General features: G+C 33.4%; 1 protein-coding gene across 7 annotated transcripts in view; it reads left to right on the forward strand.

Annotated features, from left to right (window-relative positions):
* LOC130441223 (PDZ and LIM domain protein 3) overlaps nt 1-16,964 on the forward strand; it is a 43,012-nt gene that overhangs the window by 645 nt on the left and 25,403 nt on the right. For 3 of the 7 annotated variants that reach the window (XM_056774800.1, XM_056774801.1, XM_056774803.1), the window contains exons 2-3: nt 6,015-6,163; nt 11,582-11,831. In XM_056774800.1, coding sequence (XP_056630778.1) covers nt 6,015-6,163; nt 11,582-11,831 — 399 coding nt within the window. Of the gene's footprint in view, nt 1-2,977; nt 3,383-6,014; nt 6,164-11,581; nt 11,832-16,964 lie in introns of those variants that run through there. The other 4 variants (XM_056774797.1, XM_056774799.1, XM_056774802.1 and 1 more) reach the window with 4 other exon arrangements.

Below are 16,964 nucleotides of genomic sequence, written 5' to 3' on the forward strand. Positions count from 1 at the left end.
CGTTAATTTTCTAAACTTATTACCTTCATAAAACGACAATCAGAGAACCATAAATCCATTCCATCCTTTATAGCACAATATTTAAATTTTCTCAAGGACTACACAGGTCACTGAGTTTAGGCGATCGTCTGATTTTTACTCGTCGATTCGGGGGTAGATGACACGGCGAAAATTCTCTTAATAAAAAAAGCCAATCTAAAGCCAAAAATTTAAAGATATGCCCAGACCAGTAATTTCTGCACTCGAGGAGCCAGAGCCCAAATCGACATTTGTCGATTTCCTCGATACTGGGGCGCCTTCAACCTCAAAAATAAAAACTATAACGTCACAATTTTTTAGTGGCGAGGTTAAAGTGAAAGAAAAAAAAATACCAAAAGCAATAATTAGTAATATAAACAATTATCTAAATTTCAATTTAAATATTAATTAAAGTAATAAAAATCAGTTTTATTGATAGATTATGTAACCTGAGATGTATTATATGTTTATAATTTTCTATTTGTGGGTTGCGAGTTGCGGATTAAGGAAAAGTATTTTTTAATTTGGTCGTAGATAAAATATTGTATGATATTCGTGCGTTAACTACTTTTTCGCACTCGTGTGGAAAAGTATTACCTCACACATGTCATAAATAACTATTATTAACGTTTTTTCAATGTATTTATTACATCTCACTCCTACGAGTGAAACAATTTTTGTACGCTTGCCTAAAAAATCTTTATTCCATGTAAATAAAAATGTCTATCAGTTGCGTCATGGCATTTTCACTTATTTTAGAACAGTCCCGGATTTGACGCCTGTAGGCTATTCATCTTTTGCCTCCTCTGAAGCTCGATATCTCAGTTCGAAATCATTAAAATCGCATTTTCTATCAACAAGATTTGAGATGTAAGATTCTCGATTTGAACAAAGAACGTCGGAAACATGTTTGGCAACATGACACGTTTTCCCGTACAAGATTTTTTACTTAATCCTCTTATGGTCATTCGAACGAATAAGTTTGTTCACTTTTTACACACTTTCATCTATTTTTAAAGTCGAAAACAGTTTTTAACCGACTCATTTCCTGTTTAAAGTAACCACATTATCATCTGAAAGAATTCAATATTTCTTTAGCTTCGCTGCAAATTCCTCAAAACATAACCTCACTAAAACGGCTTTAGCAGGTCAGGATGGGCTCAAACTTTTTGCTGCAAGTCTCAACACCTGAAGGTATGAGACATTCCAGTTGGAATAGATACGAGAGATGGATTCGGAATATACTTATTGATATCGTCGTCCTTTGCAATTCACCAGATTTTTTGTTTCAAAAGTGTCAATAAGTCCTGGTAAATGTCCCGTTAATAATGGGTAGGTACACAGTGTCTGATTCATCTTTAATTTGCAAGAGTTTTGTTTTTAAAAAACCATAGCTTTCCTGTTTAAAGTAACCACATTATCATCAGGAAGAATTCAATATTTCTTTAGCTTCGCTGCAAATTTTTCCAACTTCAAACCAATGGTTAATATTACTGCGTTCTTCAATATCCATTCCTCAAAACATAACCTCACTAAAACGGCTTTAGCAGGTCAGGATGGGCTCAAACTTTTTGCTGCAAGTCTCAACACCTGAAGGTATGAGACATTCCAGTTGGAATAGATACGAGAGATGGATTCGGAATATACTTATTGATATCGTCGTCCTTTGCAATTTACCAGATTTTTTGTTTCAAAAGTGTCAATAAGTCCTGGTAAATGTCCCGTTAATAATGGGTAGGTACACAGTGTCTGATTCATCTTTAATTTGCAAGAGTTTTGTTTTTAAAAAACCATAGCTCTCCTGTTTAAAGTAACCACATTATTATCAGGAAGAATTCAATATTTCTTTAGCTTCGCTGCAAATTTTTCCAACTTCAAACCAATGGTTAATGTTAATGCGTTCTTCAATATCCATTCCTCAAAACATAACCTCACTAAAACGGCTTTAGCAGGTCAGGATGGGCTCAAACTTTTTGCTGCAAGTCTCAACACCTGAAGGTATGAGACATTCCAGTTGGAATAGATACGAGAGATGGACTCGGAATATACTTATTGATATCGTCGTCCTTTGCAATTCACCAGATTTTTTGTTTCAAAAGTGTCAATAAGTCCTGGTAAATGTCCCGTTAATAATGGGTAGGTACACAGTGTCTGATTCATCTTTAATTTGCAAGAGTTTTGTTTTTAAAAAACCATAGCTTTCCTGTTTAAAGTAACCACATTATCATCAGGAAGAATTCAATATTTCTTTAGCTTCGCTGCAAATTTTTCCAACTTCAAACCAATGGTTAATATTACTGCGTTCTTCAATATCCATTCCTCAAAACATAACCTCACTAAAACGGCTTTAGCAGGTCAGGATGGGCTCAAACTTTTTGCTGCAAGTGTCAACACCTGAAGGTATGAGACATACCAGTTGGAATAGTCTCAGGGTTGCTGTAATAACAATTCAGTCCCCACGAGATATGGACTCGGAATATACTTATTGATATCGTCGTCCTTTGCAATTCACCAGATTTTTTGTTTCAAAAGTGTCAATAAGTCCTGGTAAATGTCCCGTTAATAATGGGTAGGTACACAGTGTCTGATTCATCTTTTCATCTTTAATTTGCAAGAGTTTTGTCTTTAAAAAACCATAGTTCAATACTCAATTTGTCTCCATGATTAAATCTTGATAACTACTCACTTATAGGATTGTTAAATAAAAACAAATGTTTCAAAATGGCTGAATGTTTAGTGAGATTTTCACAAAGATATTTTTCGACTTTATAAGAATCGTTTTGGTGTGAGGATTTTTGAGATTTAATAGTGAATGAATTATAAATCGTAGTTTAGAAGAACGGAAAGTGTTTTAAAAGTTATTAGGTTGTAGTTGTATTGTTTAAATAATTCAAAAAGTACAACAATAAGCGGAGGAAAAGTGCAACGCAATACCTACGAAGTTTATCGAGCCAAAGTTATTTCTGATTCAGTGCTTGCGATGAAAAAACAAAAACGGCGCACTTGAAACACCTCATCCCAGATTGTACGGTCTACTTAAGAATTTGTGCCAGTTTTGAGATACCAACAACTGACAGTGTAAAAAAATCTATATACGACCACATAAAATCGATAATCGAAAAGTTTTATTTGAAAAAAAAAATCCGAGTTTTCGGTTTCGGATAAAGTTATTTTTAAACTTTATTTACAACATAAATTAGTAGTGTTTATGCTTTTCCGCGATCAAGTCGACTAAAATTGTTATCAATCCATGGGAAAAACACATGAAATTGTTTTAAATTTGAAAAGGACAACCCCTACCGAAAATTGGGGATTCAGTTTAGTTGGAGGTTCTGACGTTAAAACACCCTTAATCGTTACTAAAGTGAGTACTATAACTTTTTAATGAATCGTAAATTAGAATTGTATACTAGTATATACAGGATTATTCGTAAGTAACGCTTAGAAGGTAAAAATAATAGTTTCACCAACAACTATGGTAAAAATCTATTTCTTAGTGTTATAAAGGACGTTAGATTGTTTGGGGAGTCATTTTGGTTTCTCAACCATTCTGCACCAATACCTACAAGATAGACTTTTGTTAATAATCATCTGAGCTTCGAGAAAATTGGGTATCAACTAGTTTCAGGAAAGGCAAACACGAATATGAAAAAATTCTTGTCTGTAAACTTTTCAACCTTACAAATAAACAAGAAATATTTGCCGTGTTACTTTTGAAAGGTTATAAGTGAAACTTTGAGGTTAGGAAACATAAATCAGTCCCAGAAGGACAGATCTGGTGAATACGATGGGTGGTCAACCCATCCGAAGTTAAATACGTAGCAATCACCGATGTATGAAAAGATACCATGTTTTGATGGCTTTTTTTTCAATTTTCTTCACCTCAATTCCTCTGTCCTATATCATTTACATCAGCTAAAATATTCAAAAGGCTCCAAATTACCAAAGATCTGATGTTCTGCAAGTTTTAAAACGAATCTTTTAGTAATTAGTTTCTTCATGGTCTAATAATAATATAATACAGATTATATAAACAATGGTTTCCGAGAATTGTTTCAAAAAACATTAAACAAGTTATATAGAATAATATAGACTTGTAGGATCATATTTATTTAGCCAATATTCATGATATTCATGTTTATTCGTAATACTCCTACGAGTAAAAGAAGTCTTATTGCGAGACACTGTATATTGCGTATTATAGGATTTGGTTGTTTTCTGCCAATGTACATTTCACTTAATTTTTGTATGGCTGCCTAAAAAATCTTTATTCTGTATAAATAAAAATGTCTGTCGGTTGCGTCATGGCATTTTAACTTATTTCAGAACAATCGCGGATTTACCGATTTGACCCCTGTAGACTAATCATCTTTTGTGGCCTCTGATGTTCGATACCTAGTTGGAAATTATTGAAATTGCATTGCACTGTATTTGGCAATGTTTATGGTTGACACGTGAGTCAATCTTTTCACACTTGAAACAAAAGAACAATCAAAACAATGGATTGAAAAGGAAGAAATGGCTCTAAAAAAGGCAAAGACCGTTCCGTATGCAGGCGTCGGTATTTTGGGAAGCGCGTGCGATAATTTCCATCGACTATATTCAAAAAGGAAGAACTATCAACTGCGATTATTATGCGAACAAATTGCAACATTTGAGCGAAGAAATCGTGCAAAAAGGGCCGCATTTGGCTAAGAAGGAAATGTTGTTTCATCAAGACAAAGCACCATTGATTTGATTCAAAACCACAATTAAAGTATCTCTTATTTTACGTTTCCTCAATATCCAGAAATATTTCGAAACATGGCAACGTAGTTTTAACATCATACTCGCTCTATAACATGCATCAATTTTTATAGAGTAAGATCTCTATAAAAAATAACAACACTGGTTTCCACGATTTTTGTAACATCGTTCAAACAATTAATTTTATTATACCTACCACTTTACAATATGTTCTTCAGATCCTTTTTTCCACATGCTTGAATTTTATGAGGAGTTATTAAATTGGCCTGAATTTATAAGCAGAAATATTTTATAGAGTATTCTCTTATTTAATTTATAGAGTCTTAATACTCGACTTACCGCAAGCTCTTTGAGACGTTGATAAAAATTGTTGCACTGCATTTTGGATTCAATTTTTTCCAAGCAAGAATTCCGTCATAGATCTGAGTAAATAGTAATTTGACTACACTAAATGCTGGATCAATACTACCAGCTTCTTCGATCTTATTCTGCAGTATGTAGTTCAATATTGTCTTATGGTAAAAGAAACCGGTTTTAGTTGACTAAACCTTGTGATTTCTCCGATAAAAGCTCATGTATTCGCATCAGCTGTCCACTATATACCTCAGCATTGATGGCTAGATCATCTGGAATGATTTCAAGTACACTAAACCTTCATAATTCTACCAGATTCACAACAGTACTTTCCGCTCGAATCGACCTCTATATGCGACGTGTTCTGGTAATTGTGGTGTGTCTAGTCACTGATTTTCCATGTTCAAATTGTTTAAATAGATCCATTTTCCGTCCCAAGTAACAATGCTTCTAAGAAATCTCAATTATCATAATTAAACCAGTGCTGTTCATTAACTGGTTTATCCCCTTCAATTTCACAGATTTTCCTTGCTGACATGACTGTCTTAACTCTTAACATTTGAGTGAATTGTTCTTTGTAGTTTAGGAGATGTTTTCAACGACAATACGCAAGCTTTATTATATTTGTGGAGAATTTAAGGTGAAGACATAGACAAAAAGTTATCCCATGTTACATTTAATATCCAAATTTGTAATCTGACATAAGAGCTATTCCTTACAAAGTAGACCCTCGACACTTTTGGATTGACAAGATATTGTTTTGGGAAATAGGTAATTTGGGGTTGTCAACCAGACCATTTTCGTATTAAGATAGGTCCATTCTACTGGGCTATTCAGCTTTGTGATTAATTTTTTTCTTCATATACTTTGTATTGAGGAAGTATTTTCTATTTCAGGTGGGGTTCGGATCACCCGTAGATGGTGTCCTCCACAGAGGCGACATCATCTCTAAAGTAGGCAACTACGATTCCAGAGATATTCGTCATCAAGATGCGCAAAATTTGTTCAAAAACGCCGGAAATAACATTCGAGTAGTAGTACAGAGGTAGATCACGTGAATATTTATTAAATACATCATTCCACTGATATAAAACTGGTTTATATAAAATTAAGGCTTTGATAAAATTGGAGGACAATCTTTTAGATCGGGAAATTGAAACATTTTTATATAAATCGATAGCTAACAGTTAAACGACCAATCATGCCCTAGATATTCGAAAAAAAGTGGAGAGGAAATGAAAAATTCTTTAAATCGCGCAAAAACTTTTTCAATTAACTTGTACTGATAAGGTATTGAAAAAAAAACCTAAAAACGTGGTCCACCGATTCACTGATTTGATTTACAATTTATTCTGCATATTTTTTTTGTTTAACTCATCCACAAGACACAAATGAATAAGAAAAATATATATAATACGAGGGCTGCTACTCAAATTTTGGGATAGACAAATAAAAACAGATATTTATAATTGCATATGGCTTTATTGTTTTCCAAAATATCCTCCATTATTTTTCCATTCCGATTGAGCTGATTTGAACACATCAACTGCTTCTTCAGGTGTGGAAAAACGTTAATCTTGCAATGATGACCCATCAATTCGATGTTTTGACTGTTCAAAAACGTTTTTGGTTGAACTGATGTGTGAGAGACTGCATTGTAGTGGTAGAGAATGCTTAGTCTTCTGCGATTGGTTTCCCTGATTTTATCAAACACTTCTGGTGAACAAATGACCATTTGGTTCGAAGTGCTCCGTGCTCAAACAACTTTTGTTGGATTTGGCTCTTCTTCAAAGACCCATACAGTCGATTGTTGTTTAGTTTCGGGTTCATATGCATAGATCCATGATTCGTCGCGATCTTATATACGTCTTTTTAAGCCCACGATTGAATTTTTTCATCTTTTCTTTCTACTAACCGACTCGAGTGTTTTTTGAACGGTTTCCAACGTGAACAAATCTTTCGACAGCTAATATTCCTGCCATATTCAGTGTATGCTAGTGGAATAAATGCCCAACTATACCTCAACTTCACGATATTTCATATGACGATCTTGCAATATCAGTTTACGAACACAACATCGATGTTTTTTGGCACAACAGCCAATTTTAGACGACCTTGACGTATTTCATCCTATAGCGAGGTGTGACTACGATCGAATTCGGAAAACCAGCTAAACAAGGTGTCTCGAGATGGTGCTTTATCACCAAAAGTCGAAGTGAATTGATCGGCACACTGTTGTTGGTTTAATCAACGTTCTGAGTGCGTTGACCATTAGAAATGGCAATGTGACATTTGGCATATTCATATTAGTGTTGCCTTATTTCATTAAAAATGGAGTAAAAAGGTGATAAATTCCTTTAAAAGTACTTTCCATGGCTATCAGTGCATTTATCTCGTGTTATCCTTTTAGTGTGAGTCTGCGAGGTAAGTCAAGGGACGCAATCTGCAGATTTAAATTGTCTTTTTTGTATGGTTATTGATAGTCTATGACAACTTATGACACTTTACTCCGAAGTGTTAATTCCTCGGTCACTTCTATATATGGGAAGGTTACTGTTGCAGACAGGAGGGCCGAGGTTTACTGCGCCCTGCGGGAAGCTCTACTCGGCTTACTTATGCCACTGCAACATTCCTGAAAGGTTTTCATCTACTTTACAAATGTTTCTTTTCTCTTAGGAAAAAAACATAAATCACTCGATGCAAAATCTCGTGAAAGAGAATGTTTGCGGCGAAAAAATCAATTATAAAAAGTAAACTTTGAGACAACATGTTGTGATGATGAAGAAGAAAACCATTGACCGAATTTCGAAGTTTCTTTCCTTGTATATCGTTTTATAGACGTTTCCCTTACAACTGTTCCTGAGGTCGAAGACCTTTACTTGTTCTAAACTGATTTACGCGCCAGAGAAACTTACTTATTTGAAAAAACTCCCGAGCGATGAGTTGGGGGAGTAGAGGAGTGGGAAGGAGCGCATCCGGATCTCCAAGTTTGTCCCTCCTCTAGTCAGCTGCCATCGAGAGAGCAACGGGCATTCGCCGTTGAGAGTTACTTTTCTAACAATGGCTCAATTGTTGCCACACAACGTGCTTTCCGCACTCGTTTTGAAATTCCTCCTCACAGACTTGTTCCTTGTCGTAATTCAATTCTGTGTTGGATTACCTCATTTCGGGAGTGCGGAAGTGGCGCTAAGCCCAGACCTGGACATCAAAGGACCACCAGAGCTCCGGAAAATATCGAAAGAGTGAGGCAGTCAATTCTGCGCTCTCCTCGGCGGTCCGCTCGCAAACATTCAGCTGCAGGAATTTCGAGGCTCACTTTCACATTTCGGGCTGCGGCAACAAACAAAACATGCGTTATTGGAGAGTTGAAAATTCGCGTGAGCTTCACCAGAAGCCACTTCATTGTGATCGACTTACTGTCTGGTGTGCGATATCGGTAATGGGAATAATTGCTTGCGACTTGGGACATTGTATTCTCAAATAAAAAAATAATTAAATCTGAAGTACTTTTGTTTACATTGATCTGTTTCTCTGGCGCACCCTGTATTTCCATTTGTACATCTCTCTACTTCTTTCAAAGTTACTAAATCATCACGATAAATAGATTTGACCGTTTGAGGAGACTTTTGGTACTTTTTGGAGTCAGTCAGTTGGGTAGTCCAGTTTTTTTGGAGTATTATATTTTTGATTTTCTGTGAAAAACTACTTTTATTATTGAGAGAAACTTTAGAATCGACTACATGTCAATAAAATTGATCGTTGTATCGATGATGAATTAATAATATTATGAGAATTGTTAATTATCTTTGGCTCACAATTGAAATTACAATTCTCAAATTTTAAAGCGGATGCTGTTTATAAAAACCGTTCTCATTGTTTGACCTATCGTCAGTGTAGGCGGTGTTTATTTTTACATCGACATTATATAGTTTATACGAGGAGAGCTATTAGAATAAAAAACTATCATCACGATGTAATAGTCACAAGCTACTGCTAAAAAAATCCATTCTACTTTTGAGGCAGTTCGAAATTTTGGATTTTTTGTTTCAATATTCACCTTTGGTATCCTATTTATTCAAAATGCCTCTTATAGTTTATGTATTTGTTTATTGAAGGTCTTTAAAAGATGAAGTAAGTCACTGAAACACTAAATGTTCAATTAGTTTCACATAAATGACCTTCGCTATCACGCCTTTGGACACAGAACGCCATAAGGCAAAGAATTGCAGGATACAGGTCATACAGTAAGTATAAAACCATAATGCAGAGTCAGAGAATAAATTGAACAAGGATATTTGAAAGGATAAAAATTTACGGTTCAGTGAAAGTAGGAAATAATGAATATCGATGGTACGAACATATTAAAAAAATGGAAAACGACGAACGAGATATTTCCAAAAAGATCAAAAAGTAGAAAGAAAATTAAGTTTGTACAGAATATGGAAAGGTCGCCAAAAAGCCAAAATATGAGCATTACAACATAAAAAAAATCGGAGCCAAATCTACTTATAAGGTAACTTTATTACACTGAATAAAGCCAAATTTCATACTTAATGAATATATATTAATGAGAACAAGGTGCTTGTATCTCCTTGGAAAGTTTGAGTAGGTCAGGTTTGAATGTTGTTGTTTCTAATGACCTGATTTCAAGTTCTCATCAATAAGACGTCTTCTGAGTTCACTTTTGATAATTTTCGTACTTGAAGAGCCAAAAAGGAAAAGAACGGCAAACGCAAGAATCGGGAATACTATTGTAAGCGTTGAGAATGATCATATTTTCCTTCTCCAGGTCATTCAAAGCCAACCACTCCCACAATATTTCCAATTCAACACAAAGAAGTTCGTATTTAGACTGATATGTCTTGTTTTAACATCCACCAGTTGTAAAAGCTGTTATTCGCGGGGTATATGTTCCAAAAATATGCCGCGAATACAGACACCGTGAATACGGAATGGTAATTTGTATGGGATTATGGGGGATACGTTCCTAGGTGACAAAATAAATACATAAAAAACAAATATATAAAAAAATCAATTTTATTTAAGTTGAAATGAAAAAGCGAAGAGAATGACTAAGTAGACAATGGATTGATCAGAGAGAAAATTGGATGAAGTGAAGAGAAAACTCTTGAAGGAATAAAAAGACAAAAAAGCGTGAGTGAAATTGATCAAAGAGTCATCATGAAATCAATTTTATTTAAGTTTTTGAACATTTTAATCAATTGTCTTTAGGCCTTAGGCAACGGTTTGAAGAATTTTGTAATTTTCTCTTGCTTGGCAGTTTTTGAAAAGCTCCTTCAATTCAGACTGATACGGAGCAGTCGCATTAGCAATTTGCCTCTTAAAAATAAGGCTTCGTTCGATAGACGGATCAATGTTCATAAAGAAATCGCAAAGCTCATTTGCCATTCTTAAACCTTCACTAAGATTTTTCAAATCACGTTTCCAGTGCTTGTTGGAGCCTCTTCTTCAATAAGCTGTGAATTCAACTTTTCCTCCAACTCAGTTCCAGTCAAATTCTCATCTTGCGATTCGAGCATATCCTGAATGTTCGAACTCATCTCGTCCTATTCCATTCGCGATTTCGGCTATGTTTGCAGTCATAGTTTGAACTTGCACAGATTCTTCATCATTTTCCGCAGTCAGAGCAGACCACAGTTTTTTCCAGCATGACTTCAATGTGTGTGGCTTCTTCCAATAATTCTTTTATGTTTACGATGCATTTTGCAATGTCAAATTTCTTCCAGCATTCCATAACATTCATATCAGGATTACATTCCATATTATCCAATATGATTCTGATGTAACAGAGCTTAAAGGTCTGTATTATTCCTTGGTCCATAGGTTGAAGCAAAGCCGTCGTTTGTTGGGAGGTAAAAATTACACTTTTATATTTGGATGCATAGTTTCACGTTCGCGAGGATGACCTGGTGCATTGTCCAAAAGTAGAAGTGCTTTAAAGTCTAAATTCTGTTTTTTTAAATAAGTAAGTTCCAGCTTCAGAAACAAAACAATAGAATATATAATTTTTCATGTATGTGATGTATAAATTTCCAAAAGAACTAGTACATTATTGAAAGAACTTCTAGTTAATATTTCATTGTCAGTTTCAAAGTAATTCCAATCCATTAGATTTTCTTCCGCAACAGGCACTCCACAATACGTTAAGTACATCGTATAAGGAATATAATAGAGGCATTTTTGTGGTTGAAAGGGTTTGTTACTAAAAATGGGAAAATATTTACCTGCTAATTATGATCAGCTAGTAGACTAGGTACCTGAAACACCGTACATTCAGAGTTAAACAAGAAAGCACCAACTGATTAAAAGTAACGTGGTTATTACTAAATAAAAATGATTTTTCTACATTAAAATGCATTCTTCATATGTTTTTTTTTCCCCAGGGATTCTTCATTAGTTCCAATTCTCAAAAATAAAAAATACATTATTACTTTTATTTCAGAGAAGTCGCTCCACGAAGTACTGGTTCCTCAAGAACAAGTTCACACAATTATAGTCCCCTCTCAGTCTCCCCACACCTTTCACCTAAAGGTTACACTTCATCTTCGGGTTACAGTCCTGCGGGTTCTGCCCTAACACCTTATTATTCGTCCCCTCTTACCCCTATCGATAATAATTATTTTGAAGCCAACGAATATGGAACGACTAGACGAGAAGACGACGACCAGAAGGATATCCACGTTACACAACAAGTAAGTGAATTTTTTTTTCTTCAATGCCTTATCTTTCCTAAAAAGGGATTCGATTCGTCGTTTGTTTGTGAGTGAATCCACAATTTCGACACTCTATTTATGTATTTTTTGTTCCAAATATTTTATTTTGAAAAGGAAAACTCACTTTAGACACACTAAAAAACATCATGATTTCCACGTGGATACTAGTTATTAATTATCAATGAAAATTATAATTTACATCCACTGTATATTTAGGTTATATTGTTTACGTTTCAGAGGTCCATACTCCTATTTAAATTATTTTGAAAATTGTTGGTATTAAGTGTCTACATAGTACGTTTCGCAATGCATCGGATTACGATGAAAAACAGATTTATTTTCGTAATGCACTCATTTCACTGATCTGTTCGAAATGTTTTTCATTTTCATATATAAGATCCTACGCATTCTTTCATTATATTTCTAATGATATACAATTTTTATTTTGATTTATATTATACAGGATAATCTGAAAGATTTTTCACAATTAGTAATAAGCATAAACGTCCTAAGCAGCTAATTTCCATGCGAAACCTAAAAACGAAACAAGAATATTTTTGTCTTACCGGTACATCATTGTTATTTTATACTATAAATACGCTGCAAAGTTTCTGCGGCAAAGGGTCATTAGTTTTTATAAGGCAATGCGAGATCCAGAAGTCTGCCAACCTTAAAACCTCATTATTTGAAGGGATGGTACTTTCAAGTTTCAAAAACTCAGTTGGTGATAAATTTTGTATTATTGATCACAGTTTTGTCACTAAGACAAATGAATTTCGAACAAAAAATGCAGTTTTTACTTAATATTCAAACGTCAAGTCTAAGTGTAGTTGAAACTCGCCATTATTAGTAACTTATTCTAAACAGTTGTCAAGCAATTTTTGTTATTCCTCTACCGCCCTGTATCCCAAAGTTAATATTTCTATAGGAACAGGGTTTCTTAGGCAGTCGATTGCTCTATAGGTAATCTTTAATGAGATGATTCAGCTCAGTTCTACAAAACAAAACCAACATCAGACTTTCTGCAATCACATTGTTTCCAAGCAAGGAATTTTTACAGTTACCACTGTATCTTTTTGTTCAATGGACATTATTTCGCCAAGAGTTCCTAAGTCTTCGTAACTCTTTTATCCATCCGGTAATTACTAATCTTCTTTCGTGGCCATACCGAAACAATCGATGATTTTCCTCAATGGTCAATAGCACTTTTCTTCTTTTTATTGATCACTACGTTTTCTATACAATTTAAAATAAAAAAAGTAAGGTAATTATACACTTTCACGGTCACCTGGTTTTTTGGCTCTAGAAAATCGAAAAATGGATGGATTTTAATGATCTTGGTCTCAAAATGTTCCATTTTACGGCGGATTTATAAAAAAAATTAGTAGAAATAGCTGGAATGAAAATTTCTCATAGTTTTACTGTTTTAAATCGTAAAAAAAACGGTTTTGCAAAATAATCCTTTTCAAAAAATTATGGTGATTATACACTTTCACGGTCACCTGGTTTTTTGGCTCTAGAAAATCGAAAAATGGATGGATTTTAATGATCTTGGTCTCAAAATGTTCCATTTTACGGCGGATTTATAAAAAAAATTAGTAGAAATAGCTGGAATGAAAATTTCTCATAGTTTTACTGTTTTAAATCGTAAAAAAAACGGTTTTGCAAAATAATCCTTTACAAAAAATTATGGTAATTATACACTTTCGCGGTCACCTGGTTTTTTGGCTCTAGAAAATCGAAAAATGGATGGATTTTAATGATCTTGGTCTCAATATGTTCCATCTTACGGCGGATTTATAAAAAAAATTAGTAGAAATAGCTGGAATGAAAATTTCTCATAGTTTTACTGTTTTAAATCGTAAAAAAAACGGTTTTGCAAAATAATCCTTTTCAAAAAATTATGGTGATTATACACTTTCACGGTCACCTGGTTTTTTGGCTCTAGAAAATCGAAAAATGGATGGATTTTAATGGTCTTGGTCTCAATATGTTCCATCTTACGGCGGATTTATAAAAAAAATTAGTAGAAATAGCTGGAATGAAAATTTCTCATAGTTTTACTGTTTTAAATCGTAAAAAAAACGGTTTTGCAAAATAATCCTTTTCAAAAAATTATGGTGATTATACACTTTCACGGTCACCTGGTTTTTTGGCTCTAGAAAATCGAAAAATGGATGGATTTTAATGATCTTGGTCTCAAAATGTTCCATTTTACGGCGGATTTATAAAAAAAATTAGTAGAAATAGCTGGAATGAAAAGTTCTCATAGTTTTACTGTTTTAAATCGTAAAAAAACGGTTTTGCAAAATAATCCTTTACAAAAAATTATGGTAATTATACACTTTCGCGGTCACCTGGTTTTTTGGCTCTAGAAAATCGAAAAATGGATGGATTTTAATGATCTTGGTCTCAAAATGTTCTATTTTATCGCGGATTTATAAAAAAAATTAGTAGAAATAGCTGGAATGAAAATTTCTCATAGTTTTACTGTTTTAAATCGTAAAAAAAACGGTTTTGCAAAATAATCCTTTACAAAAAATTATCTCATTATCAGATAAAGTTCTTATATTTTTTTTTGTATTCTACATAAATTAATAAACAATTAAAAAAAATCCAAAAAGAATGATTTTTTCAGTTTTTATAGCTTAAAATGAAATCGATGAAAAACAATCAGTTTTCGTGAATAGTTTCGTACTATATTCTTCAATGTTAATAGTTTTTGGACCATTAAAAATCGAAAAATAGATAAATTTTATAATTTTGGTCTCAAAATGTTCCATTTTACGACGAATTTATGAAAAACACGGGGATAGTGGCTGAATTTGCGGTTTTTAATAGTTTTAAACCTTAAATAGTAGAAAAACTTTTTTTTTCAAAATATTCATTTTACGAACTTGATTCCACGACGTCAGAAACAGTTACGAAGGATTATATGTAGAAAGTCATTTTTTTGCATTTAAAGTCATGGAACTATAAAAAATATTTATTGTTTTTAATTTTCTTATTTGTTTATAAATCCGCCGTAAAATGGAACACTTTGAGACCAAGATCATTAAAATCCATCCATTTTTCGATTTTCTAGAGCCAAAAAACCAGGTGACCGTGAAAGTGTATAATTACCAAAAGTAAAGGAAATTGCTTATCTGTTAAAAACAAATTAACAAGTATTTTTATTGAAATAAAATATGTTACCAATAAAAAAGGGTGCAAAAACAACATTGTTGTTATGGAGTAGCGATACACGAAGTAAATCCTTTTTAGAAAATCAATATTTTCCCAAAACCTTGTTTGGAATACCGTCAAAAACGTATTAAAACAACAGTGAAAAATCATTTAAATACTTGTTTTAACTTGTAGTAAATGTGATTTGTAGGTTAAGCATTGTGGTCTAGGTGATGGTCGGTTCCAAGGGATTCATCATGTAAATAAAGACTTTAAGAATTTATCATGACCTGGACAGAGTAGCTAGTTTTTGTGTGATACGATTCTTTTATTTGACTTTTCAAACAAAAAATATTTTGAGACGTGATGGAATCAAAAATGACATGATTACTCTCAACACATACCTCCCCTTTTTTTTAGGTTTCGCTGTATTGTAATCTAAAATGTTTGACTCATTTTCTTCATCGTCGTCACAAGGATTATAATTTTTTTTATCTACTATCCAAGGTGAAATCAGATAGTTATAAATGGAAGCTTCATCAAATAATTTTGGCAAACTTGTTGATGAAAATTTTTGCCATACAATTGGGAAACTCAACAAAGGACTATTATTTACTGCTTGACGATTTCGTTGCTTGTCTTGGATCTACTGGAACACAGTTGCGAATTGCGTTCTTTACCCTAACAAATTTTCAATTAATTTTAGTGGTCAGAATTTTTTTTAAATATTTACAGAAGAATGCAGTTTTACTTGTCATTAAAATTATGCTGAACACACTGTTTACACTACCACTACACCAACACTAACAATTATACTGTCTGACGCGCGTTTCGATAACCAAACTTCGTCTTCAGAGACTAAAGGTAAACTGTAAACATTTTGGTTATCGAAACGCGCGTCAGACAGTATAATTGTTAGAGTTGGTGTAAATAGTGTGTTCAGTATGAATATCGCCAACAGTTCCAGAAATTCTAACTTTATTAAAATTGTGATTCTAACCTCTCAACTAATTCTGCCTTATTTCCACCTTGAGGACGCCCATGACATTTTAACCATAGTCTTAATTGAAAAGAATTATGAGCTTCTACCGTTGGATGCACTAATGATGCACCATCAATTAATTTTTCATTTAAAAAGTACCCGAAACTTTCATATTGCCGCCGTTTAAACAGACTATTGAGCTGATTTGTCTTTTTTATTTATGTATTTTGTAGTATGAAGTTATTCGTGACTGTCTCAGTCTATTTTTGATTTCTTGTTCCGTTGCTGCCTTCTTCTGAGATAAGTCCTGGATATTTGATTTTATCTAAATTTTTAATTTCCCAGTTTTCTTCTTCACTCTTTCATCCGACATTGTTGTTAGTTATTCTTTTTTCTACAACTGCTACGAAATATTATTTCTCACGGCATTTTGCCCACACCACATACATTCATATGGAGAATCAACAAAATCGATGAAAACTTAGTTCAAATATTAGACACAACTGTCAGATTATAGAAGTTTTTTATATTCTTTAGGTAGTAGTATATCAATTTATAATAAATAATATGGATACTGGCGGTAGTGACGATTTTGATAATACTCCGCCAGAGATGTCGAAAAAAGCAGCAAAAGTAACTTTAGATTTGTTGCCGGAAATTTGAAGAAAAAATATGAATTAGCGTACGAGAAATTTATAAAAAAACTTTTTCGAAAACTGTATTTTTGGTATACTTTAAAGAGTTGTCGAAACATTTAAAGGCGTCTACACTTTAGTCACAATATTCAAAGTACAATCATTATAAAAAATAGCATTGATATATCCACGTATCAGAAATTACGTTTATTTTTGAAAAGAAAGTCTTACAATTACGTCCTAAAAAAATCAAACATATTGACAGCAACTACAGAAATTTTTAAACAAAGCTCCATACTATTTTTAGAATTTAATTTTATTTTTTGCTTG

Source organism: Diorhabda sublineata, chromosome 3, assembly GCF_026230105.1.
Source record: "Diorhabda sublineata isolate icDioSubl1.1 chromosome 3, icDioSubl1.1, whole genome shotgun sequence".
NCBI lineage: Eukaryota > Metazoa > Arthropoda > Insecta > Coleoptera > Chrysomelidae > Diorhabda > Diorhabda sublineata.